General features: G+C 53.0%; 1 protein-coding gene and 1 long non-coding RNA gene across 11 annotated transcripts in view; one reads left to right on the plus strand and one right to left on the minus strand.

Annotated features, from left to right (window-relative positions):
• The window catches only part of SLC28A1 (solute carrier family 28 member 1), a 42686-nt gene extending 30540 nt beyond the window's left edge, over window positions 1-12146 (plus strand). For all 9 annotated transcript variants that reach the window (XM_082736155.1, XM_082736154.1, XM_082736160.1 and 6 more), the window contains 8 exons: window positions 598-723; window positions 5991-6121; window positions 7103-7271; window positions 7400-7597; window positions 10168-10249; window positions 10921-11019; window positions 11133-11241; window positions 11486-12146. In XM_082736155.1, coding sequence (XP_082592281.1) covers window positions 598-723; window positions 5991-6121; window positions 7103-7271; window positions 7400-7597; window positions 10168-10249; window positions 10921-11019; window positions 11133-11241; window positions 11486-11558 — 987 coding nt within the window. In that variant the 3' untranslated portion in view covers window positions 11559-12146. The remainder of the gene's footprint in view (window positions 1-597; window positions 724-5990; window positions 6122-7102; window positions 7272-7399; window positions 7598-10167; window positions 10250-10920; window positions 11020-11132; window positions 11242-11485) is intronic.
• Window positions 11810-23929, minus strand: LOC309867384. 2 transcript variants are annotated; one of them, XR_014313137.1, is made up of 3 exons: window positions 20461-23929; window positions 18698-20211; window positions 11810-16219 (listed from the first exon to the last, which is right to left on the minus strand). It is a non-coding gene; the product is annotated as an uncharacterized lncRNA (long non-coding RNA). The 2 variants fall into 2 exon arrangements; XR_014313138.1 differs by having other exon boundaries at window positions 18698-23929.
• Between the last annotated feature and the right edge of the window lie 6 nt (window positions 23930-23935).

Here is a 23935-nt window from a genome sequence, read left to right on the forward strand (position 1 = left end):
GCTCTATCTTGTTTAATCCCCATCCCTCTTCTATGGAACAGTCTGGAACATAGGAGGTGCTCAGTAAGTGTTTATTAAGTGACTACATGAAGGACTCCAGGCTTCCCCAGATGCCCTGCGGTAAACACCACCAAATGCCCATCTCCTTTCTTTCTGGCAAACCCTATGGCTTCATTAAAAGCTCGGGCCTGGAGTTCCGTCTGCTTCTGGCCCCTTGCATGAACAGAGGTAATTCTCTGAATCTGTCTGATTCTCTGAGTGCTCTCCTGGGAAAGGGGGGTGACTACTTCTTTCTCAGAAGGTCATGAGTGACGCATGTAAGGTGCTTGTGGGATGCCAGGACCTAGTGGGCACTTGACCCAAGGGAGCAAACCAGGCCAAGAGGAAGGGCTGGGGGTCCTTCTAGAGAGCAGGGCCAATGCCGAGGTCCAGGGAGGCCCAGCCAAGCACAAACTATGGCCCCAACCCCGTCTCTGCCTCTGGGGTCCCCAGGACCCACTGTGACATCCCCACTCCCGGGGGGCAGAGGGAGGAGACACCCTGGGGTCCACACTGGCCTGGCCAGCTCTGGCTGTCTGACATCTCTCCTGTTTGCAGACCGAGGCTCCTCTGCTGATCCGGCCCTACCTGGCCGACATGACCCTCTCTGAGATCCACGCGGTCATGACCGGAGGCTACGCCACCATTGCCGGCAGCCTGCTGGGCGCCTACATCTCTTTTGGGGTATGTCGAGCTCTCCCTTTGCTTGCTGAAAACCTCAAGAACCTGAAACCTTCCTGGGTGGGAGCCCCACACTGCCCATGGCCAGAGCAACCTAGAGTCTTCTCTCATGGGCTGTGTCCAGAACCCGGGCTGCTGTGATGCCCCTAAATGAAAGTGGGCCAGGTGGGCTGGACCCTTCCAACTTCTCACGTGGCCACTGGGGGCAAGAGGTCCCAGTGTTCCTCCTACTGAGCACACTCACGTACCAGGCAAAGTGCTAGGTATCTTGACATCCCCATTTTACAGATGAGGAAGTTGAGGCCCAGAGACTAGGTGGGATGCCCCAGCCAGGATTCGAACCCACATCTGACTCTAAGACTCCTATACACGGTCCCTCACCTGGGCTGTCCCTGGAGATCTGTCCTACTCCCCCTGCCCTCCTCTTCCCCACACCCTTGCTGGGCGCAAGTCCCTCATCTGCCGTGAGGGACTTAATTATTGCTTGTGCAGCTTTTGAGAGCAATGCATTTCTAGGTCAAATTCCAATGGTGTGACTCGAGCCCTCACCCCAGTCCCCATCCTGCGTGGCGAGCAGGCATGCATCTTTCCATACGTCCCTTACCAAGTGCCTGGTAATAGCCTCCTACATTTGTCCAACACTCTGTACTTCTTTGAGCTTTCACATGCAAATCTTTAAAGATCTTCATGTTTTTCTTAACCATCAAAGAAATTCTTGCTTCTTGCAGAAGCGAAGAAAGTGAAAAAAAAAACTTCAAACCCACTTCTCAAGAGAACTGCTTTTACTAGATTAGAAGATTCCAGCAGCAGTTTGACTGGGAGCTTGTTAGAAATGCAAATTCTTGGGCCCCAGCCCAGACCTGCTGAATGAGAAACACTGGGAATGGGGCTGCCATCCCGTATTATTACAAGCCTTCCAGATGACTCTAGTGCTCAATTTGAGAACCACTGACTTAAAATTCATCATTCCAGATCGGTCTGTGTCATCATTTAAGTATCTATACCTGAATATGCATATACTTGCTTTTTTTTTTTTTTTTTGGCTAAAAATGAGGTAATTCTACCCATGCTTTTCTGCAGTTTGATATTTTCTTGCAAAATCTGAGCATGATACGAAATCCAGAAGTATAAGGGAAAAGGCTGACAGAGCTACTAATAAAAATGAAAGGTGTCTGTATGGTGAAAGTCACAATGTTTAAAAAGTTTAAATGATTGATTAGGTGAAAATAATTCATAAATCATGAAAAGATCTTCCAGCTCACTGATGGACAAAGAAATTGAAACAATAGTAACCTCTGTTTCTTCTGGAAGATGTGTAGCATTTTATATGCCTCTATTAAAAAAAAAAACTTGATTTGCCAGAGAAAGAGGGAGCACAGGCAGGGGGAGCAGCAGGCAGAGGTAGAAGCAGACTCCCCACAGGGAGCCTGACTCGGGGCGGGGCTCGATTGCAGGATGCTGAGGTCTGGACCTGAGCTGAAGGCAGACCCTCAACAGACTGAGCCACCGAGAAATTCTTTATGTGCTTCTAACTGGCAAGACTATGGGACACTCTTAACAGGAGTGTAATTTGCTGTCACCTTTGGGAGAACATCTGTCAGTTCAAATACTCCTTCCCGGGTGCCTGGGTGGCTCAGTCAGTTAAGCGCCAGCCTTGGGCTCAGGTCATGATCACGGGGTCCTGGGATGGGGGTCCCTGCTTGTTGGGGAGTCTGCTTCTCCCTCTCTCTTTGCTCCTCTCCCTCTGCCCCTCCCTGCTCCTGCTCTCTCTCGTGCTCTCTCTCTTTCAAATAAATAATTAAAATATTTTTAAAGATACTCTTTCCCTTTCATCCGGTTAGGACTATTATGATACAGAAATATTTTCATAAGCGGTTGAAAAATGCCAAATGCCAACATTATTTGTAATAACCAATAACCAAAAAAAAAAAGGAAGGAAAGAAAGAAAGAGCTACAGCCTAAGTGTCGCCCCTGTCATGCGCTGGGCCTCCTGGTGCCCATGCAGGTGTGTGTGTGTGTGTGTGTGTGTGTGTGTGTGTAGGTGGAATGCTAGAATGACCCACCCTGTCCCCTCCTCTGGTCCCATATTCCCCCTGTCTTTCTCATCTCCGTTCTTCCGATTGGGCAGGGCAATGGGCCAACCTGCCCTCAGGGCACAGGGGCCACAGAGGCCACACACACACACACACACCCCAGCAGAGCAGAGGCTGTGGGACTTTCCCAAAAGTCCCCCTGTGCTCTGGGGTTTGGTCCTCTGGGCTTGGCCCTCTCCCCACGAGAATCTTCGAAATCGTCTGGTTCCCACTTGTATCACCGAGGCCCAGGAGAGCCCCCCTACCCTGAACGGATTTTGGAAGGAATTGGATGTTTCAAAAATGGAAACCCACAACTTTGTTTCTGAAACTTTTGCCATGGCAGCATGTTGTCGGGGGGAGGGGGTGGTCAGCAAAAGACGGGGCATGTTGTGTGTGGGGGAGGGGGTGGTCAGCAAAAGACGGGCGTTCTTCCCACCATGGGAGCCTTGCTGCCCTGACGGGTCCACTTCCCTTTAGCTCAACAGAATGCGCAGAGGCCGCCAGATCTCCTGCACAGGCCCCGGTAGGAGGCCCCAGCCCCGCCCCTAGCTGGCCCAGGTGGAAAGGGCCCCCCAGACCTTCCTTTCCTCCTTCCCTCCTGGCTCTGGAAGGGCCTCTAGTATGGTATAAGAAAAGCTCTCTTCTGCCCCCACCTGGCTCTTGGCTGCCACTGCAGCAGCCCCAGGGCGGACACCCCCCACCACCACCACAGCAGGGGCCTTACGCACACCGCCCCCCCTTTCTCTCCCACCCCCAGGCAAATCCTCACTGTTTCTTTGAGTCTGCCCTCAGCCCCTGAATTCCAGAAGGATCCCTCTCGCACACTCTTCCTTTCTCTCCCTTGCTATCCGAAACCCTGAGCACTAGCCACACGTGGATACTGAGCTGCGAAATGTGGCTGGTCTGAGGTGAGGTGTGCTGTGAGACTTCATGCAGGACAAACGGATATATTTTATGGATAAGTTTTATATTGATTGTGTGAAGGGAAAGATAGTTTTAGATATGTTGGGTTTAGTAAAATGCGTTACCGAAAATAATTTTACCTGTTTCTCTTTACTTTTTTAAATTGGCTACTAGAGAATTTAAAATCACAGACGTGGTTCTCATTGTATTTGTATTGAACAACACTGGTCTAGACCTCCTCCCCTGCTCTGAGGTTCCAGGGCTCCCTTGACTGAATTCTTTCATTGTGATCTTTTCATACATCTCCCTTTTCTTTTCTTGTTTTTTTTTTTTTTTAAGGGTTTTTCTTTATTTATTTGTCAGAGAGAAAGAGAGCTCAAGCAGCGTGAGGGGCCGAGGGAGAAGCCATATGGGACTCGATCCCAGGACCCTGAGATCATGACCTGAGCCGAAGGCAGAGGCTTAACCTACTGAGCCATCCAGGTGCCCCTGTAAAGTTATTTTTGATGGAGGGCTCATACCCTCTTTCCCTCTCCACACAGGACACCTTTGGGTAGAGAGGAGAAAGCTTTGAGCAGAAGTAGGCCCTGGGATTCTGGAACAGGTGTTCCTGACGGGGTGCCTGCCGGCAGGACTGGAAATGTCATAGCCTGAGATGTCGCTGGCAGTGGGGAATCCGTGTGTGGACTGACCCAGTGCCCCGGGGAGGCCAGCTGGGGCAGAACTCAGCCCTTTCCAAGCTGAAATGACCAGCCGGAGCCCTTGAGGCTCTGGCCAGGCCTGGCCCACTCAGTTTCCAGGAATGTGACACCGGTAGGATGTGTACCCTGCTCAGGCTGGCAAGGCAGAGGTGACCTCCAAAGTGCAGTAGGGAGAGGGTCCTGGCTGCTGGGGGGGAAAGCCCTAGATTCCGGTTTGGCACAGTCCCCATGGGATCTGGGCAGCCCCGTGGAGGCTGGTGATGTTCCAAAGCCCAGCCTGGAACGTGGAGAGAAGACCGCTGCCCCGAGGCTGGTCTCTTCCTGCAAAGAGCGGGCCCTGCACAGCCAGGGCCTAGGACAGGTGTGCAGGAGGTGGGCGTTGGGGCTGATACTTGGGTTAAGGGGTATCTACTCCCCACTGAAAATAAATGAAGGGGGTTTAGAAGAACAGGAAGGAAGAGCCCCTGGGTGGTTCAGTCGGTTAAATGTCCGACTCTTGATGTCGGCTCAGGTCATGACCTCACACGGAGCCTCCCCGTGGCGGCTTGACAATGCTTAGCCGTTCCCTTGAGTTAGATGTTTGGGTTGGTTCTGGTTTTTCCACTTGGTAAATAATACAGTGTTGGAAAAACATCCCATGCATCTCTGGAGCGGAAAAACAGGGAAGCAGGGGCTGGGGGGCTCACTCAGTTCAGCATCCGCCTCTGGGTCAGCTCATGATCTTGGGGTCCTGGGACTGAGCCCCATAGCAGGCTCCCTGCGCAGCAGGAAGTCTATTTCTCCATCTCCCTCTGCCCCTCCCCCTCCCAGCTCATGCTCTCTCTCTCCAATAAATAAAGAAAACCTTAAAACACACACATACACTCACAGGAAAGGGAAGGGTTTGAGGCCAGAGTGAGGATAATAGCTCAGGAAGGACAAAGCCCTGAGGCTCAGGTTGCTGGGCCATCGTGCTGGGCAGGAATTCCGTAGCGTGTCTCCTGTGGACAGACCCAGGGCCAAAGGGGGGCCGCTTTGGTGGCTCTCTGACCACAGCAGTGGGTGTGACAGGCTGCCTCGAAATGGTAAGCTCCCTTCCCAGTAAGTATTCAAGACAAGAATCCTATAGAGGAAGGACATTCCTCTATCATGAGGTCACAGTTTGGATCCATCCCAACTCCTGTCCTCTGAGCTTTGTCTGAAACCCTCACAAAGCCTTCAGGCGATGGTGGACCAGCCTTCAGATGAGTGCCCCAAGGGGGACAGCCCAGAAGGGAAGGAAGAACTCTGAACTTGGAACCAAAAGACATGAAGGTTCTAATTCCTTCTCTGTCTTCCTTCTGGGCAGGTCACATTTAGTGTTGGGGAGACCCCTCAGTTTCCTTGTCCAGACAGTGGGCTAACACTACTTGCTTGGCTCCACTGATGGAAGTCCTGCAGGGAACTAGCATGTTCCGAGAATACAGCCAGAAAAGTGTCCCTACGGTCACCACCGATGACAGCAGTACTGCCAGGATGACCCAGTGAGGCAGAGCATCTGTGCACCCAGCTGCCCTGGGCTGCACTCCTGTCTCTCTCTGTCTCCCAGTAAGCCTCACTCCCAACCCTGCAGATCGATGCGGCCTCCCTGATTGCTGCCTCCGTGATGGCCGCCCCTTGTGCCTTGGCCCTCTCCAAGCTGGTCTACCCGGAGGTGGAGGAGTCCAAGTTTAAGGGCACAGAAGGGGTGAAACTGACCGCAGGGTGAGCACTGCAGGAGGGTGGCCTGGGGGGTGGTACGGGGGGCATGCCACGGTGTGGGGGGGAGAGGGAGGGAGGAGGAAGGTTCTGGGGGAGGGGGAGGAGGGGAGGGAGGGACAGCAGTGTCTGGTTCTCTCAGCCCAGCCCCAGGCCCTCTCCTTGTTCACTGCCCGGCTTGTGGCTTCACTCACAAAACACTTGGACTCTGTTCCTGCATCTTAACTTCCTGGCTGCGACCAGAGGGAAAGGACCAGCAGGTCCCATGGGAGAGCAGCCTGGTGGTGTGTGTGCTGGGGAGCATCCTGGAAAGCACCCCCCAACCTGTTCCCCTTGCCTTGAGCCCCCCCACCAGGGGGACCACATACAGACTCAGCACCTCCCTGATTTCCCTTCCCTGCTAACTCCTCTCATCACAGCCCAGCAACCACTGCGTAACATGGACTTTGTTAAAATTGTTGAGAAGGCCCTTTTGACCAGTGTGCTGGGGACACGGCGGGCAGGTCTAGAGCAGTGCTGCCCCATGGAACTAGAGTGTGGGCCCCATCTGGAATGCTAAAGGCAAAAGAAACAAGTGATTTTAATACTATATTTAATAACATTTAATAACATAATCCAGTGTGTCTAAAATACTGTCATTTCGACATGTAATCAATATAAAACATTATTAATGAGCTATTTCATGGTTTGTTTGGGGTTTTTTTCTGTCCTGAATCTCTGAAATCTCGTCTGTGTTTAGGCTTATAACACACCTCTGCGTTGACCAGCCTCCTTTCAAGTTCTCCAAAGCCCTAAGTGGCCGCTGGCAGTCCGGGCCTTTCCCTAGTGCTTGGACCAGCCCCTTCCTCCCCGCCGGGGTCTCAGAAACAAAACAAGGTCCCTCAGCTCCGAAATACTTTGTCCAGTTCCTCTCAGAGCCTACAGGATGAGGAGCCCCGCTGTGTGTGGGGACAGGCCCATCATGGTGGTTCTTGGTCCCCCAAACAGAGATGCTCAGAACCTCTTGGAAGCCGCCAGCAGCGGGGCCGCCATCTCCGTGAAGCTGGTTGGGAACATCGGAGCTAACCTGATTGCCTTCCTGGCGTTGTTGGCCTTCGTCAACGCGGCCCTCTCCTGGCTGGGAGCCATGGTGGGGGCCCAGGAGCTCAGCTTCCAGGTACCGCTTGGCTGCCCGCTTGGCCTGCAAGGGGCAGCCCAGGGCCGGGAGGGGGGCGGCACTGGGGGACACCCGGCAGAGGCCCAGCCAGCCCTGGTCCCAGCAGCTGCCCTTGCCTTGTGTCTCAGCTCATCTGCTCCTACGCCCTGAGGCCCGTGGCCTTCTTGATGGGGGTGGCCTGGGAGGACTGCCCGGTGGTGGCGGAGCTGCTGGGGACCAAGCTGTTCCTGAACGAGTTCGTGGCCTACCAGGAACTGGCCCAGTACAAGCAGCGCCGCCTCGCGGGAGCAGAGGAGTGGGTCGGCACCAAGAAGCAGTGGATCTCCGTGAGTGTCCGGGCCCCTCCCTGTGGCGGGGGCGTGATGCTGCTGCTCCCGGGCCCCGGGCAACAGCTGTCCCAGCTCCTGGACAGGCAGAGGACACCCGGAGCTGGTGCCCAGCCTCCCAGTCCTAGTGCCCTGAGCGACAAGATGGCCTTGGGCTTCACTGCCTCCTTCCCGAAGCCTCTTAGGAGGCTTCCGCCCTGTGTTGGAGCCGGCTTTTCCCACCTCAACTGTTAGAGGACAGAAACATCATTTCTGACGGATGCATTCTGACATATTTAACCAACCCCTTGCTGTTGGGCCCCTTGGGTTAATGGTCTCGTTTGGTGATTTTACGCAGTGCTAAAAGAGCTCTGTGCACTGAACTTCTCCCTCCTCTCAGCTCATTTCCTTCAGAGCTTTCCCAGATGTGGGACAACTGGACTGAATCACGTGGCATGAACCCTCCTGTGGTCGCTCCCAGTAACTTTCCTAAAGGGTGGCACCGACGGAAACCGCCCCCAGCTGGGCTGCAAGCTCTGATTTTACCGCACACCAAACAGCACCGAGCAGCCTCCTTAAAAAAAGTTGTGCTTACTTTAACAGGCAAATAATAGCTCATTGCTTTAATTTGCATCTCTTGGGGTGCAAGCACTTCGAAGGGGAAATATTTTTTCTTGTCTTTTAAATTATGATTTAAATTGTAAGGGAATGGAGCCTTCCATTTAGTGAGACCAAAAGCACAGATCTCCGCTTCCTCCTTATCCTTAACCCCTGTCCCAGTCTCTCTAGAGATAGTGGATGGGCTGCTCCTTTAGAATCTTTTTTTAGGAGCTTTGTTCCTCTAGCAAGTACTGGTTGAGACTGCTAGGGTACCAGGCACTCTGCTAGGCACCAGAAATTTAAAAAGGGGAAGTAGACAGATGTGGTCCTATTGTCATGGAATGTACATCTGGTGAAAAGCCCAAGGAAACGAAGCAAAAAAATGTAAACCACAATTTGAATGAAGTTCTACAAAGGAAACAAGAGGAGAAAACAGAAGGGTCTTCCTTGGCTGGGCTGGTCAGAAAAGCCCCCCCAAGGGTATAGCATTTAGGCCCAGACTTGGAGAGAGGCGAAGGGGCCAGGTGAAGCTGGGAAGAGCGTTCCAGACAAAGAAAAGACATGTGCAAAGGCCCTGGGGTTAAAAAGCACTTGTTTGGAGAACCGAAAGGAGAGAAGCACAGTTAGAGCAGGAGGTAATTGTAGCAGAGGTGGGCCGAGGAGCAGCAGAAAGTTCCTGAAGATTTGACATTTTACATTGAAGATTCCACGAGCTGCTGTAGAGAGGGGTGATGGTAGGTGAGCAAGCAGGATGCAGGAGCCTTAATATTTTTCCATCCATTTGTGTAAACTCTTTATGTTACAAAGACATTAACCTTTTTCTATTTTATTTTATGTGTATATATTTCCTAGTTTTTTTTCCTCCCTTATTTTTGCATTTGGGGATTTTTTCTTTTAACAGATTTTACACCAAAACTTTTCCTTTGTGATTTCTACTATAATTTCTAAACTTAGAAAGTTATCTCCATTCCAAAAATCTGGTAGGTGTTATATTCCTGAGACAATATAGTGAAATACCTAAAATCGTGAGTTTTGCAGCCAGACGGAACTGAATTCCAATTCTGACAGAGCCACCTTCTGGCTGTTTGAACCGCCCCAGTTACTTAAACTTTCTGAGTCTCAGTTTGCTCCTCTCCAAAATGAAAGTAATAATGCTACCTTGTAAGGATCATTATCATTTCCCTATATTTTCTATTATTTGCTGTTTAAGATATCCGTATATATCTGCCTCAGTGCTCTAGAATTGATTTTTTTTTTTAATATGGTGTGAGGTATGATCTAAGCTTTTTTTTTTTTTTTTTTTTAAATTCCAAATCATTCCATTTGGCTCTTAACACCTCTTTCTGGGACATTAGATAACTGTTTCATTGGGAGGGGAAGGAGAATTACTTTGCTTAAATTCTGGTACTCCCCCCACACTGTGTGACCCCTACAACAGCCCTTCAGACAGGTGCTGTCATTCCCATGCTGCAGACAGAGCCAGCAAATCGTCAAGAGGCTACTGACTTGCTCAGTCTGGTCATAGGTGGGGACACGCGTGGAGCCCAGCCGGCTGGGCTCTCAGGGCCTCACTGTCTTCGGAAGCTGCACTCCTTCCTCTCTCAGCCTGAAAGCACCTGCAGGAAGACAAACTCTTGTCTACAGGATTCGGAAAGCCAATTCACCAAGTGCCCCCGGGGCCCAGGGCTTAGTAGGGCCAAAGCCACAGGGCATGGCTACCCTGAATCAGACCCGGAAGGGCTGGCAATTAAGGGAACTAAAGGGCATGGGAAGGGGGCTATTTCTCAGGCAGTATGGCCTGAACGGACCTAGAGGCCAGTTTGCAAGGCCTGGGATTGGGGGTTGGCAAGCACTGTGGGCCGCCAAGATCAAAGACACACAGGGGTGGATGCAAGTAGGGCAGGGAGTCAGGGTGGGAGTCAGGGTGCTGTGGGGGTGTCCGGCCCCATGCGAGGGGCAAGGCCGTCCTCACTGCTCTTCTGTTTTCTCAGGTCAGAGCAGAAATCCTCACGACCTTCGCCCTCTGTGGATTTGCCAACTTCAGTTCCATTGGGATCATGCTGGGAGGCCTGAGTGAGTCCTGGGGGGCCTCCCAAGCACCCTGGGCGGTTGGGGGCCTGGCTCTGAGACAGCCTTCTGGGGGGTCGTTAGGTCTCAGTCCTCCTGTGTGTCCAGGGTGGGGCCTGAGCAAGATGGTTGTGGAGGCTCCTCCCAGTCCCAGGAGACCTTTGTGGCCCCGGGACACCCCAGGGATTAGCACCTGGCTCAGGAGTCTGGGGAGGGAGGGAAGGTGCAGGGCTGGCCTGTCCCCTGAGGCTGTCCCATACCCATGGTGGACAGGCAGCCCTGGTGAGACCTAGGGAGAGCCCTGCACGGTTCTGAGCAGCTCCACTCCTCACTGATCCCCTGCCCGGTGGTGTAACCATGCCATTTTACAGGGAAGGAAACTGGTCATGGAGAAGGGAAGTCATGGCCCCAGTCACTCAGCTCCTAGTGGCTGAGCCTGCATTGACTCCCAGGTCTGCCTGACCGAAAACTACATCTGCCTCTGATGTTGGCCGGTGTGGGGTGCTACCTGGGGGCCCAAGTCAGGCCAAGGAGGACTCCCGAACCCCATAGGCGGTCAGGAGGATGACATCTATCCCTCCAGCTGCCCAGAAGGGGAAAGGGAGCCAGCAGAGGCAGCCAGAGGTGCAGACTGTGGGCCGAGGGCTTCCTGGCCCTCAACACCCATTTCCTCGCAGCCTCCATGGCCCCCCAGCGGAAGAGCGACTTCTCCCAGATAGTACTCCGGGCGCTCTGCACGGGGACCTGTGTGTCCCTGGTGAATGCCTGCGTGGCAGGTGAGTGCTGGTCTGTCCAGGGTGGGACACCGGGGCTCCAGCTCTCTGGAAGTTCCCGGCAGGAGTGGGGGTGGGGGGACAGACCCTGCCCACCAGCTGTCTTCCCTGCCCAGGGATCCTCTATGTGCCCCGGGGGGCGGCCGACTGCATGACCCTCCTGAACACAACCATCGGCGGCAGCAGCTTTGAGGTGTACCAGTGCTGCCGTGAGGCCTTCCAGAGGTGAGGCTTGGGCTGGGGGCTCTGGGGCCCTGACAGTGACGGGGTGCAGAGAGCCCAAGTGCCTTGGGGGTGCCTCTGGCTCTGGGGCGAGGGGTAGGAAGGCTCAGGCCGTGGCTGATGTGGGGCTTGAAGAGCGGACTTGGAGTGGACCAGAGGCATGAAGCAACTTTCCCAGGGTTGCACAGCCCTTTGTGGCCAGCCGAGCCAGGCCTGGAGCCAAACCACAGCCTTTGCTTCTTTGCAGCCCCAGCCCAGCGGTCAGCCAAGAGGCCCTGGACGTCTGCTGCCGATTCTACAACGACACGATCTGCGTGTAGCGGGGACAGCCTGTTTTTGGCCTCCTGGGGGCTACTCTTCCCCATGACACGGCTGTCCCCACCTTTCTCTCTCCAGGACCCCCCTGGTGGAGGCCACGGGGCTGAGACTCCCCTGGGTCCCATGGTTGGGAAGGAAGGATGGGGCGAGCGGGCTGGGACTGGGTGGTATGGACATAGTGATGGCTGCCCCCGGTCTTTGCCCCCTTCCTGCTCCCTCCCGAAATGCGAGTTCTCAGGGTCACCTCTGCCTCCTCTTCTCTCCCCTCCCTATGCAAACAGCACCCTGGTAGTCTCTGTCTCCCCACTGTGCGTCTCTCCCATGCACCCTTCCCTCCAGGTATGGGGTCCGTCACCCTGAGCTTTGCACCCTCCCTCCTCTCACACTGGAATCTTGCCGTGGCTTGCCCGGGCAGACGGGTTCTCCTGGGAACCCCTTCCTTTCTTTCAGAGGCTCCCCTGCTGCCTTTGCCCTAAGCATTCCCAAACTGGTGTCCGTGGAACACTGCCCCATGAGGTGTTCAGAAGGTTCCATGACACACCAGGCTTGGAAAACACCGGGCTAAATAAAGCTAGATGGGTTTTTCTTTAGGGTTTGTCTTTGTTTTACAGTGGACTCCCCAGTCTTGATCAAGATGTGATAGGAGACGTTTTCCAATTTTTTTTTAACTCTAAGAACCTTTTGGACAGGAGCATCTCTTAGGGATCCCATGAAACACAATTAGTGATTAATGTTCGACCTGCTTTACAGAATCATGACCCTCTCAACTGTTTATGCGGTACTATGTGCCAGGTACTGTTCTGGGTGCTTCGTACATTCTCCGTCAACGTTAACAACGGCCTTAGGAAGTCAGGTACTATTATTATCCCTGGTTGAGGAATCAGAGGCCCAGAGAAGTTAAGTAACTTGCCCAAAGCAACACAGCTAAGAAGAGAAAGAGGCAAGATTTGACCACGGGCCTTCCAGCTTTCACAAGTGGTGTTTAATCCCTGGGCTAGGCTGCCAGCATCAAAGGAACTGGGCTGTGAGACTTGCCCCAGACCTCCTCCCCTGGCCCTTCCTCCTCAGCCCACGTCTGCCACTCCAGGCGCCCAGGCTTCGCACGTGTTACCTGCCTCTGAGCCTTTGTTCCTGGCATCCCCGTCATCCAGCAGGCCCTGTCCCTGTCCCTTTTGCCTATGCTACTCCTGCCTCACCTCTCATTTCCCAGCGGCTTTGGCAGAGTGACCTGCGATGCCCCTGTCCCTGTGACCGCTGGGCCGCTGCTCCGTCACTCACCCGTGTCACCCCAGGCTTCCCCGTTGCAGGCAGCCCTGGGCCGAGGTGGGGAGAATACGTGTTCTCAGCTCAGCACTGCTCTGATCAAGGGGCAGGCCCAGAAGGGCTCCTCGGCCATTGGACTTTCCCTCCACCCCCGTGCCCCTTGCTTCTCACTGGGCACCTGCAGAAGTCGGGGGCCCTTTGAGGGTAGGATGGCCAACCCCTGCTGGTGCCGGATATGTCTGAGGCGGCAGCTCTGATGCATTCCTACCCCATCAAGATTGGAACAACCCCCTCTACTGGCCCCTTCCAGGGCCGTGACAGACATTGCTAATTGATCGCAGCACTCCCACACCGAGTCCAGCAGGACCTCCGGAATCCCCATCTGAGTGAGGCCGAAGGGTTCCACCACCAAAGGATTCAGGGTGCCTTTTGGGGAGAAAACTATTTGTTGCCCCTGTACTGAGAAGTAGACAGTAAGAACCCGAGTTACCATTGATATTATGTCACTGGGCTGGGAAGGGCTGGGGTTCTTACAAAAGACTCTGGAAACAAAGGGTGTTGAAGCAGAGAAGGATCCTTGCAAAGAAGGAGACCTGTGTCCGGGATCTGTCCGCTCCAGGATTATGCACTGCTCGTTGATTCAGCCAGGGAATGTCCGCGGAGCGCCCGCCACAAGGTCCTGCAGGCTGGGTGGCTTAAGCAGACCTTAGTTTTGTCCTCGTTTTGGAGGCTGGAAGCCCAAGTTCAGGGCATCGGCACGATCAGTGTCTAGTGACGTCCCCTTGCTAACTTGCAGATGGCCTCCCGTGGCAGAGAGAGACAGGGAGACAGCAAGCTCTCGGTGCTTCTTCTTGTAAGGGCACCCATCCCACCACGGGACCACCACCCTCATGACCTCATGGGACCCCACTGTCATCCCCGAGGCCCCATCTCCAAACACCATCGCCTTGGAGGTGAGGGCCTCAGTACACCATTCAGTCGGTAACACCTAACAAGTGCAAGTTCTGAACTAGATGGGAACAGCAGAGAACCAAAAGCTGAGAAGCTGAAGAACCAGCTTCGAGAAGAAGTTGGCTGGGAAAGGTGCCCCCCAGACACAGGAGCTGACTCCCAGGAGGTAACCTTGAGAAGAGAGAGGGAGGGGAAAGATCTTCAGCGCCACTCCTCAGGTGTCCCCAGGTGGCGTGGCTGATGGCATTTTTCAAGGCTCTTAGTATATTGGAAAGTGAAAATAATACCAGAACAGGATTACACATACTGTGATTTATGCTGTCATATATTTGAACACAGAACACACTGTAATACTGGGTTATCCCCAAGGTAATGACAGGATTTATTTTCAGCGACAGCCCAACCAAAGAGTCTAAGAAGCCATTTTTATTAATCTCAAAAATCTCACTGTGATTGTCTGTATTTATACATTAGGTTTCTTGAAATCTGTAGGTTCTGTGCCTTTCTGTTTTTAGTGTAATAGCAAGCCCCATAGAAGATCTAATGATTAGGTTAGAGAAAGTCCTGGTGGGGTGGTCTGCTGAGGAATTTTTTCAGCCAGCGTGACTATGTGAATGATCTAATTTGGAGATGTCAGCAGAGGTCTACATTGGAAAACAAAAAAGTCTATATGGGAAAGCCCGCGTGGAAGTGAGGCTCTGCCCCCTGCTGCCCCCTGCATGTGCCCGGCCACGAGCGAAAGGAATCGAATGGGCTTCAGTCATGGAAAGGCCTGAGGCCTGGAACACGGTGAGAGCAGACCTCTCCCAACTGTCCAGGGAGCAGACAGCAGACTTGGGGGTGGGGGGGATGCTCTCTCCGGGGCGCCACAGAGGGGCTATCCAGCCTGGGGGGCGGGGGGGGGAGACGGGGCAGGAGGAATGCTCCATAGGGAGATGTCACACCATGAGCTGGGGGCGGGGGGTGGGCAGTGAGGCCCCGGCCTCCGCCTCCCATGCAGGGGGACAAGCACATGTGGGTGTGAGTGAGGGGAAGGGAGAAGCCCCACGGCCCAGACCCCATGTGAGGCGCGCACACAGTGTGGCCCACAGTCTGTGCTGAAGACCATTTCCCCCAATCCCGCCTTGAACTCCTCCTGTATAACAGACAACAGAAGTTAGCTACTAGGAAAATAGGACCTACAAGCCCCGGTTCTCTGTTGTCAGCTTCAGCAAACATTCAGTGCCTCTGTCAAATGGTCCCGCATGTCAGCTTCTCTATTCATTTATTTATTTGAAATTTTTTGAATTAAATTTAAATTTTTAAAAAATTGCATAGACAGTAGAATCCCAAATAACTTATGCAAATACTTCCCTCAAGGGGTGGGGCAGAGGCTCCTAACCCTTAAAAGTGAGGTGTGCTTAGTGACTTGCTTCCAAAGACTACGGTAAAGAAATGGGGGGAGTAAGAAAGTAACTTTGCTGTGGAGAAAAATCTGGTAAACACTTCCTTAGCCAGGTGATTATGGTTAACATAATCAGTGACAAATCCAGGTGATAACACACATCCTTGATTTGCTGTGTTGAGAGCAACACTACACCTCTGTGGCCTTTCTCTTCAAAGCCCATAACCCTGGTCTCAGCATGAGAAAAACATCAGACAAACTCAGCTTGAGAGACAGGCTAGGAAACCTCGGACCAGGAATCCTCAAAGCAGTCAGGGCCATGAGAAGCAGAGAAAGTCTGAGAAACTGTCCCCTCCCAAGGAGCCTAAGAAACATGATGACTCCGTATAATGTGGTATTACAGGGGGTGGACTGCATCCCCCTCCAAAAGATCTGCCCAAGTCCCAGCTCTCAGTACCTGTGGTTATGACCTTAGGTGGAAATAGGGTCTTATAGACGTCATTAGGTTAAAAATCTCAAGAGGAGATTATTCTGAATTTAGGATGAGCCCTAAATCCAGTGACTGGTGTTTTTATAAGAGAAAGGAGAGGGAAATTTGAAATACACAAAGGAGGGGCGCCTGGGGGCTCAGTCTTTAAGTCTCTGCCTTTGGCTCTGGTCATGGTTCCTGGGTCCCGGGATCGAGTCCCGCATCGGGCTCCCTGCTCGGCGGGAGGCCTGCTTCTCCCTCTCCCACTCCCCCTGCTTGTGTTCCCTCTCTTGCTGTGTGTCTCTGTCGAATAATTTTAAATAAATAAACAAGTAAATAAAATCAATCTTTGAAATACACCAAGGAGTCCGTGTGAAGATGCAGGCGGAGAACGGAGTCATCCCTTGAAGACAGCCCCCACCATGGCGTTGAGCGGGGGAACAGCTGGAGCCACTCTCCCTTGGAGCCTGCGGAGGACTCATGCCCTACAGGGTTAGGACTTCTGACCTCCAGAACCGTGAGCGCATGGTTTCCGGGTTTGTGGCGACTTGTGGTGGTGGCCCCGGGAAACAGATACAGGTGTCGTGGGTGGGATCCTGGCACAGAAAAAGGACGGTAGAGAAAAGCCAATGAAACCCCATTCAGGCACGGAGTTTAGATACAAATACATGAACCTCAGCTTGTTCCCTGTGACAATGTGCTACAGTAATGGAAGAGGTTAGCAAGAGGGGACCCTAGGGACCGGCTGTATGGGGGCCCCATGCTCTTTGTGCAGCCTCTTTCTCTATGCATCTAAAATTATTCCAAAAAAATGAAGAGTTTATTTTAGAAACGGCATCAACACAAGTGCAAGGTGACTTGTAATTCAGCCTGGGGGCGGCTCTGATCTAGACTATGCGTGTCCCAGCAGGCAGCCCACCCGAGACTGCCAAGTGACCATGAACATTTCTTCCTTTTCCACCACTTCTCCCCGTGGCCCTGCTGTCACCTCTGCCACCCCCTCTCCATAGTCCCAGCTCGTGACTCCGGCTGAAGATGAATTAGTCCCGCCCTCCTTATGGTCACATAAAGAATATCATCTGCTCGAAATTACTTTTGACTCAGAATCAGTGAGTGCTGAGTTTGGACAGGACCCTCAAGATCAGTTGGGCGGTATCTGCCCTCCCAACTGTTCTGAGAACGTTAACATCCCCCTGCATGGTTGGTCTCTGTCACAATGATTTTATGTTCGAATCACGAGACTCCACCCCCGCAACCGCCTGTGATCGAACCAGGACTGCACACCAGACTCGGGGGGAGCCAAACCCGGAGTCTTGCCAATGGCCCCTCAGATTCTCAGGAAAGAATGTGAACTAAAAAAATCTAGCAGCAGAGCTGGTAGCTGAGTCACCGCAGTGGGGTAGGCTCCGAGCTGATCTCATTCCTGTCCCTCCAGGAGCCTAGGGGCTCGGCTCAGCTCTCACCGTTGATGAGAGCTGAATTCTTTACAAAAATCCCCTCTAATCTGAGCTGATGCGAGAAGGTTCCTTTTGCTTTGCCATCAAAAGGATACTGCCCAGGCCAGCCACTTTGTTGAACCACTCATTCTGCTTGGAGTCAAGCGGTTATTATTGCTTGAATACCACCAAAACCAGACGCTCACTACCTATCCGGGCAACCCAGTTCAGGTCAGACAGCTTCTTACAAGGTCCTTTTTGATTTTGTATCAAAAAGAGTTTCGCTTTGATCTCAGTTTTGCCATTCTGGGCCATTTGGAACAAGGGCCACCTCATGGATATATCTTTGTTTGTTTAAGTTTAGATTTATTTACCAAAGGGATGCTTGTTCGTGGGCTTTAAAAATCAGATCTTGCAGAAATCTTACAGACGTGCTCTCATCCCTTTTCCACCCGGCAGCTCTTCAACTGTTGGAAGATGGCACGGATCCAGGCTTCCCTTTTCTGAGTAGGACCCTTAGTCCTTTCCTTTGTCTCCGACACAGCACATAATGCTTTCAAAATTTGCCCCAGACCTGACTCTTAGCTGTTCTGCGTTCATATGCAGACAGTGCATGAGTCATGAGCGAGTTCCAGATTGATGCCAGAGCGCAGGGTGAGAAATATGATCTCATGGGTGAAACCAAGATGGTGTGATGGGATCAGAGCCTGGAGGTAGCCTAGGGAGGATATTTAGAAGAGGCAGACCTCTAAGGAGAGTGTAAGAAGCTACATGCCGGCTCCAGAAACACTCCACGCCACGGGCTGGCATGTTGAGGGTGAAATGTCCTGGGGGGAGGAGAGAATAGGAGAAAGTCCTGTCCCAGAGCACAAATGGGATGATTTCCATCCCCGGAGGTAAAGGGAATCGCTGCTTTTTCTTTTTCTTTCTTCTTTTTTAAGATTTCTATTGTTACGTAATCTCTACACCCAACATGGGGCTCGAACTGATAATCCTGAGACCAAGAGTCGCTCGCTCTGCTGACTGAGCCAGCCAGGTCCTTGTCAGGACCAGGTTCTGACAAGGCGGTGGACGGATGGAGTGGGAGGAGCCAGGGCAGCAGAGACCTTGTGCCTGGAAGGGAAGGGGAGGTGGGCACGGCCGGGCCCTGAGTCACACTGAAGATAAAGGCCACCAGGAAGAAGACTCTGGGGGGACAGTCGGCTCTTGAATGGAACTCTGGCTGTGCTGCAGGAACAACCCCAGTGAGGAGCGCAGACAGAGACAACAGAAGAAATCAACAAGATTATGAATGAGTAGCAGGAACCTGGCTCAGAAGCTCAGAGTTGTAAAATAACAGGCATCAAGATCTGACCCAAGGACACATGACCCAGCGCAGGCAAGACAGCTGCTTGTCCTCCCAAAGTTCTTCTCCCCTTTCCTGTAGCCATCACGAAAGGTCTAGCGGGGTGAATGGCTGGCTGGCGTGAAGGCCACATTTCCCAGTTTTCCTCGCAGCTGGGTGTGGCCATGGGACTAGGGTCCAGTCCTTGCCTGCTTCTGAGCAGCCCCCAGATCATGCCCTTGGGGAAGGGGATAGCAAGCTTTCTCTTAAAGGGCCAGATAGGAAATATTTTAGGCTTTGCGGTCTGTACTAACCCTTTTGCAACTACTCAGCTCTGTCCTCGTAGTATGAGAGCAACCTGCCGGCAATCCACAAATGAGAGCGGCTGTGCTCTGACCGAAGTCTGGAGTCGGCTGACCCCTGCCTGAGATGAAGGGGCTCATTGTCCCCGGTATGTTTCGGTGTTGTTCCATGCCATTTGGAATACGGATCGGAAGATGAACCCACTTAGATGGAAACAAATTCCACACCGTAGGGATGGGGCAACCACAGGGTAGGTGGAGCCTGGGCCTCTGGTGTCTTGGCTGAACAGGGTGCCGTGACAGTGCAGACCCCATGTGACCCAGCAATGCTGTTTCTCTTGTTTATGGCATCATCTGGTGTGTCTGTGACACACGCCCTGCCAACGGACAGGAACAAGACGTGGCGGGAAAGAGCGGGTTGGCCTCTTCCCCGCGGGGGTCCTGATGAACAAATGGGAGACAGGACATGACTCCCCGGGTGCCTGGCATCCCTGGCATTCTTGATCCTCTGACGGTTTGAAGCTGGTGAATTCTACCGGAGCCCTAAATAGGACCATTCCCTGTGACAAAGTCCAAATCTGGAATGTACCACCCACCTGCCACCAAGATTTAGATGGAAGAGCGGGCCCTGACACACGTGAGTGGGAATGCGGAGAGAGAGCCACGTGCCCAAACTGCAAAATTTTCCAAGTCAGCTTCGTTCCCCTTAAAAATAAAACTGCCAGTTATTTCACCAGGAAGAGAAGGGTTTATTCGAGAAGACCAGAGAATGGCAACCCAGAACACGCAAGAACAAAGGAGAGGTACGCTCTTGTGTAGAGGAAAGGCCATGGTAAACACGAGGTCCGTCAGCGTCCCCTGGGAGCGGATGCAGGGCGGCTTCTCATGGCGGGAGCGTCCGTCACTGGCTGGGCTGCGGTGGGGGGAGGAGGAGAGCCTTGCCTCCTCCTGATGCGGCAGCGAAGTTGAAACCACGTACAAGGTGAATGAGGTCCGTCTCCTCCTGTGGGATCTGCAGGAGAGCTCCCCTGTCCCCACCACCTCCCGACTCATTCTACTGAAGGCCCCCTCTCTGGATTTTCCCAGCTTCATGGCAGGAAAGCACCAGCAAGAGACAGAAGGAAAGAAGGGGCAAGGCAGGGTCCCATCAGCTTCACTCCTCAGACCACAGATGCGGGAAACAGGAAGGAGGCTGACCAGCCAGGCAGAATGAGTTCAAGTACAATGACCCGGGCCACACGTAGCCCAGCCCATAATGCAGCCTCTGCCCAGAGAGATCTTGGCCTCCTCCTCTTGGAGAACAGTGAGATGGAGCTAGAAGAAGGACCTTCCTTCCCAGTCCCCAGCCAGCTCCCCCCGCACACGCCACACATTGCAAAGTGTAGTCGCAGCATAAAAGAACAAGGAAGAGGTCATTCCAGAAAGACTAGAACACACCTCATGTCCTCCTGCAGGTTTATGTCACTCGCTCTGCCTTCTCTCCACACAGACACCTCCCCTGTCTTTCCACGACACTGGCTTCTCATCTGTAAGAGAGGTGGGGCACAACCACGGGTCACAGCTGTCCACGGTCTGGCACACAGAATGTCACCCATTCCAGGGTGTCAGGTGACAGCCGGAGCCCTCAGCCCCGGGGAAGCGAGCTCGGGGAGGCGGGGGCCCTCCAGCCGGCCACCCCGAATGACCAAAGACACAGTTTTCCCCAAGGAAACCGTTTCTGTTTTTCTTTCCATGAAAAAAAAAGAAGTCATTTAGGGACGGGACGGGAAACTCACTTTATAAACTAAAGATGGCTTTTATCTCCGCAGCTTAGCTTCTGAATAAGATTCTTTTCTACTTTTAGAGACATCGTTTGTTTATGTTCTAACCAAACTATTTTTTCCCCCGAAGCCAACGCCTCAGTTAGAGGAGAGATGACCAGTACCGGAGCGCATGGCTTTCAAGGGGTTTCTTCTCGGGCAGTGCCCAGAGGGCACGTGTGTCTAATCTCCAGTCTTCTTTTTCTGAGCCTGGAGTGGGGGGACAGCAGCCCTGGGCCCAGTGTGGCCGAACTGCAGGCTAGGCCCAAGGGTCATCTTGTTAGGACAGAACCTAGAGGCGAGAGAGCCTGACGACAGGTATGGAAAAGGGAGCCTCCCGAAGGGTTTCCTTGCCCAGAGCATCATGTTCAAGGACGGAAGCTGCAGAGACTTTCAGGAAACTCAAGTCCGCAGGTAACTCTCCACCCTTGGGTCACTTTCGAGGTGTGTCAGAGTCATGCCCTTGTTTCCTAAGAGCAGCGAATGTACTGGACTTTATGGACAATTCACATTCCTAATAAAACAATGTGTAAGTCAGAGTAGTTAGTGACTCAGAATTCTTGTGGCTGCAAAGGAAGAAAACAATTCACAGGAAGGGACGGACTCTGTCACCAGAAAGGTGCAGAAGGACAGCTGTGGGCACCCGGCCGTGGGACCTCGTGATACCAGGGCCCCCTGTGTACCTCCTGTTCCTGCTTCTCATGCTGTCTTCCTGCATGACGACCTCCTTTCGTTGAACTGGTTTCTCCATAAGGCTATCTGAAAATCCTGGATTCGAGGGGCAGCTCGTGTCCCTCACAGGTAGTTGACAATAGAGGGGCAAAATCTCCAAGAAAGTGATCGACTCTCTGGGGTCATGCGCCCTTCTCCAGACCAGTCATGAAGGTGGGAGGCAGAATGTGATGACCCCAGTCCAGCTTTTTGGTCAGAAACTGGAGCAATCACTGGGACTGGCTGGCAGAAGATGGCCACTCCCATTTGGACATGTTGGTTGGCCGCAGGGGGGATGAGCGGTTCCCCGAAAGAATGGGGGTGTTGTCCCCTGAAGAGAGACAGCTCTTCTTTCCCTATCTCTGTGAAGATGCGCCCCAGTAGCAAACCTTGGCAAGTCTGAGATAATAGAAATAATGGAAATTTAGCTTCTGAGGTAATGTAAGGAAAAGAGACTACCATTTTCTGAATGTCTCCTGTGGCCCAAGTTCTTCACATCTCCTGCCCTGTGTTATCCTCAAGAAAAAAAAAAACAAAAAAACCCATACTCAAACCCAGTAAGGTAGATGTTATTATCCTCGTGTTGCCAGCGAGGAAACGGAGATGTGGAGAGGGGAAGTGTCTTGTTTCCAGACACACAGTCCAGTGGCTGAGCCAGTTTGAACTCAGTTCTGTTTGATTTTAACCTTAGACTCCTTCTCTCTCTCTCTCTCTCTCTCTCTAAGAGACAGAGCGTGCATGAGTGGCAGGGTAGGGGGCAGAAGGAGAAGGAGAGAGAAAATTCTAAGCAGGCTCCATGCCCAGTGCAGAGCCCCATGCCGGGGGCCCCCCCTCTCGACCCTGAGATAACGACCTGAGCCAAAATCAAGAGTCGGGCCCTCAACCACCTGAGCGACCCAGGTGCCCCTTAATCTTAGACTCTTAACCATCATAATATGTTGGCTTCCTCATTCATCTACCCAGTGTACACATATATGTGTAAAGTACCTTAAGGTAAATCTTTCTGATTCTGACAAATAGTATTGGGGGTTTGTGGTAGTTTTAAAAGATGGCTCCAAGTTCTGTAACGCTGCTCCCAGCCAGAAGCCAGCGTGTGTCCCCCCTCTCCTTTCTCATGGCCACTCAGACCAACAGAGTCCTGTGGAAATGGCCCTCTGGGCCTTCTGTGGCTGGTGTCCCAGTCAACTCGGGCTACTGTCACAAAACACCACAGACTGGGTGGCTTAAATGACAAACATTGATTTCTCAGAGTTCTGGAGCTGGGAAGTCCCAGGTCAAGGGCTGGCAGATTTGGTATCTGGCGAGAGCTCTCTTCCTGGTTTGCAGATGACGGCCTTCTGGCTGTGTCCTCACATCAGAGAGAGAAAGCTCTGGTCTCTCTTTGTCTTCTTATGGGGGCACCAATGCCATCATGGGGGCCCCACTCTCATGACCTCATCTAAACCCAATTACTTCCCAGAGGCACCGGGGTGGCTCCGTCGGTCGAGCATCTGACTCGATTTCAGCTCAAGGTCATAATCACGAGATGGAGCCCCAAGTCAGGCTCTGTGCTCAGCAGAGTCTGCTTGAGATTTTCTCTCTCTCTCTCTCTGCCCCTCCCCTTGTGCTGCTCTCTCTCTCTTTCTCTCAAAATAAATAAAGAAAATCTTTAAACCTAATTATCTCCCAGAGGCTTCACTACTAAATACCACCACATGGGAGATGAAGATTTCAACGCATGAACCTTGGGAAGACGCAGACATCAGTCTGTCGCACTGGGTCATCAAAGGCCAGGCAGCTTCAGTCTTGTTCGCTGGGATACCCACTCGACACCCTGACCCACCACGTAAGAGGCCTCGCCACTCTGAAGACGCACGAGCCCCACGGAGGGGCAGCGGCCAGGAGGCCCAGATTTCCCCCGCCTCCATCCATCCCAGCCAAAATGCTCGATGTGCGCCGAGAAGCGTCCAGCTGGTCCCAGCCCCCCGGCCAGCTGAGTCTTCCCAGGCGCGGCTTCAGACATCATGGAGCAGAAACAACCCCCCCTGTGGTACCCCATCCGAATTCTGGGCACACGGAATCTGGCAGCCTCACGGATGGTGGCAGTTTGAGGCAACCAGCTTGCGGATGGCTTACGACACAGCAGTGGACGACTGGAACAGCTCCAGGGTAGGGATCAAAGGCATCTGGTTATGGAGCATCCGAAGGAAGAGGAAGAGAAATTGAAGACTGTCTTTTAGCCATAAAGTAGCAAAGCTGCGATTCTTCCCCGACAGGGAGGCCTTGGCAAAAATCCAGATAGCCTCGGGCTGCAATCTCCCTTCCTCCACCAGGGGGGGCGGGTGCGTCGGTGGCTCCCTCTCAGCCCGGTCCCTGGGCCGCCTGGAGACCGGTCCACCCGCTCAGCACCGCCGCGGAGGACCCCAGCCCAGCCGGGATCCTGGGCTTGGAGGTTGCAGAGAGCGGAGCCCCGGGAGGGTCTGGGTGTAGCTGCTGCTGGGAGTCTCCTTCTCTGGAGGAGGACAATACCTCATTTCCGGGGAAGACCTAAAACACAATCATCCTGGCTGGATCCACCATGCCCACCGCAGGAGGATGTCCTCTCCCTGGGTAATGGGACCCCTTCCATATTGCTCACCTTCCCTTCACATTGGACTTGGGGAAGGGGCACTGCCCCCAACCCTCCTGATCAAGGGCTGGGATCCACGGAGGTTCCCCGATTCTCTGCCTCCCTCCCTCATTCACTTCCTTTTACTCCTTT

This window comes from Mustela nivalis (assembly GCF_964662115.1).
Source record: "Mustela nivalis genome assembly, chromosome: 6".
Lineage (NCBI taxonomy): Eukaryota > Metazoa > Chordata > Mammalia > Carnivora > Mustelidae > Mustela > Mustela nivalis.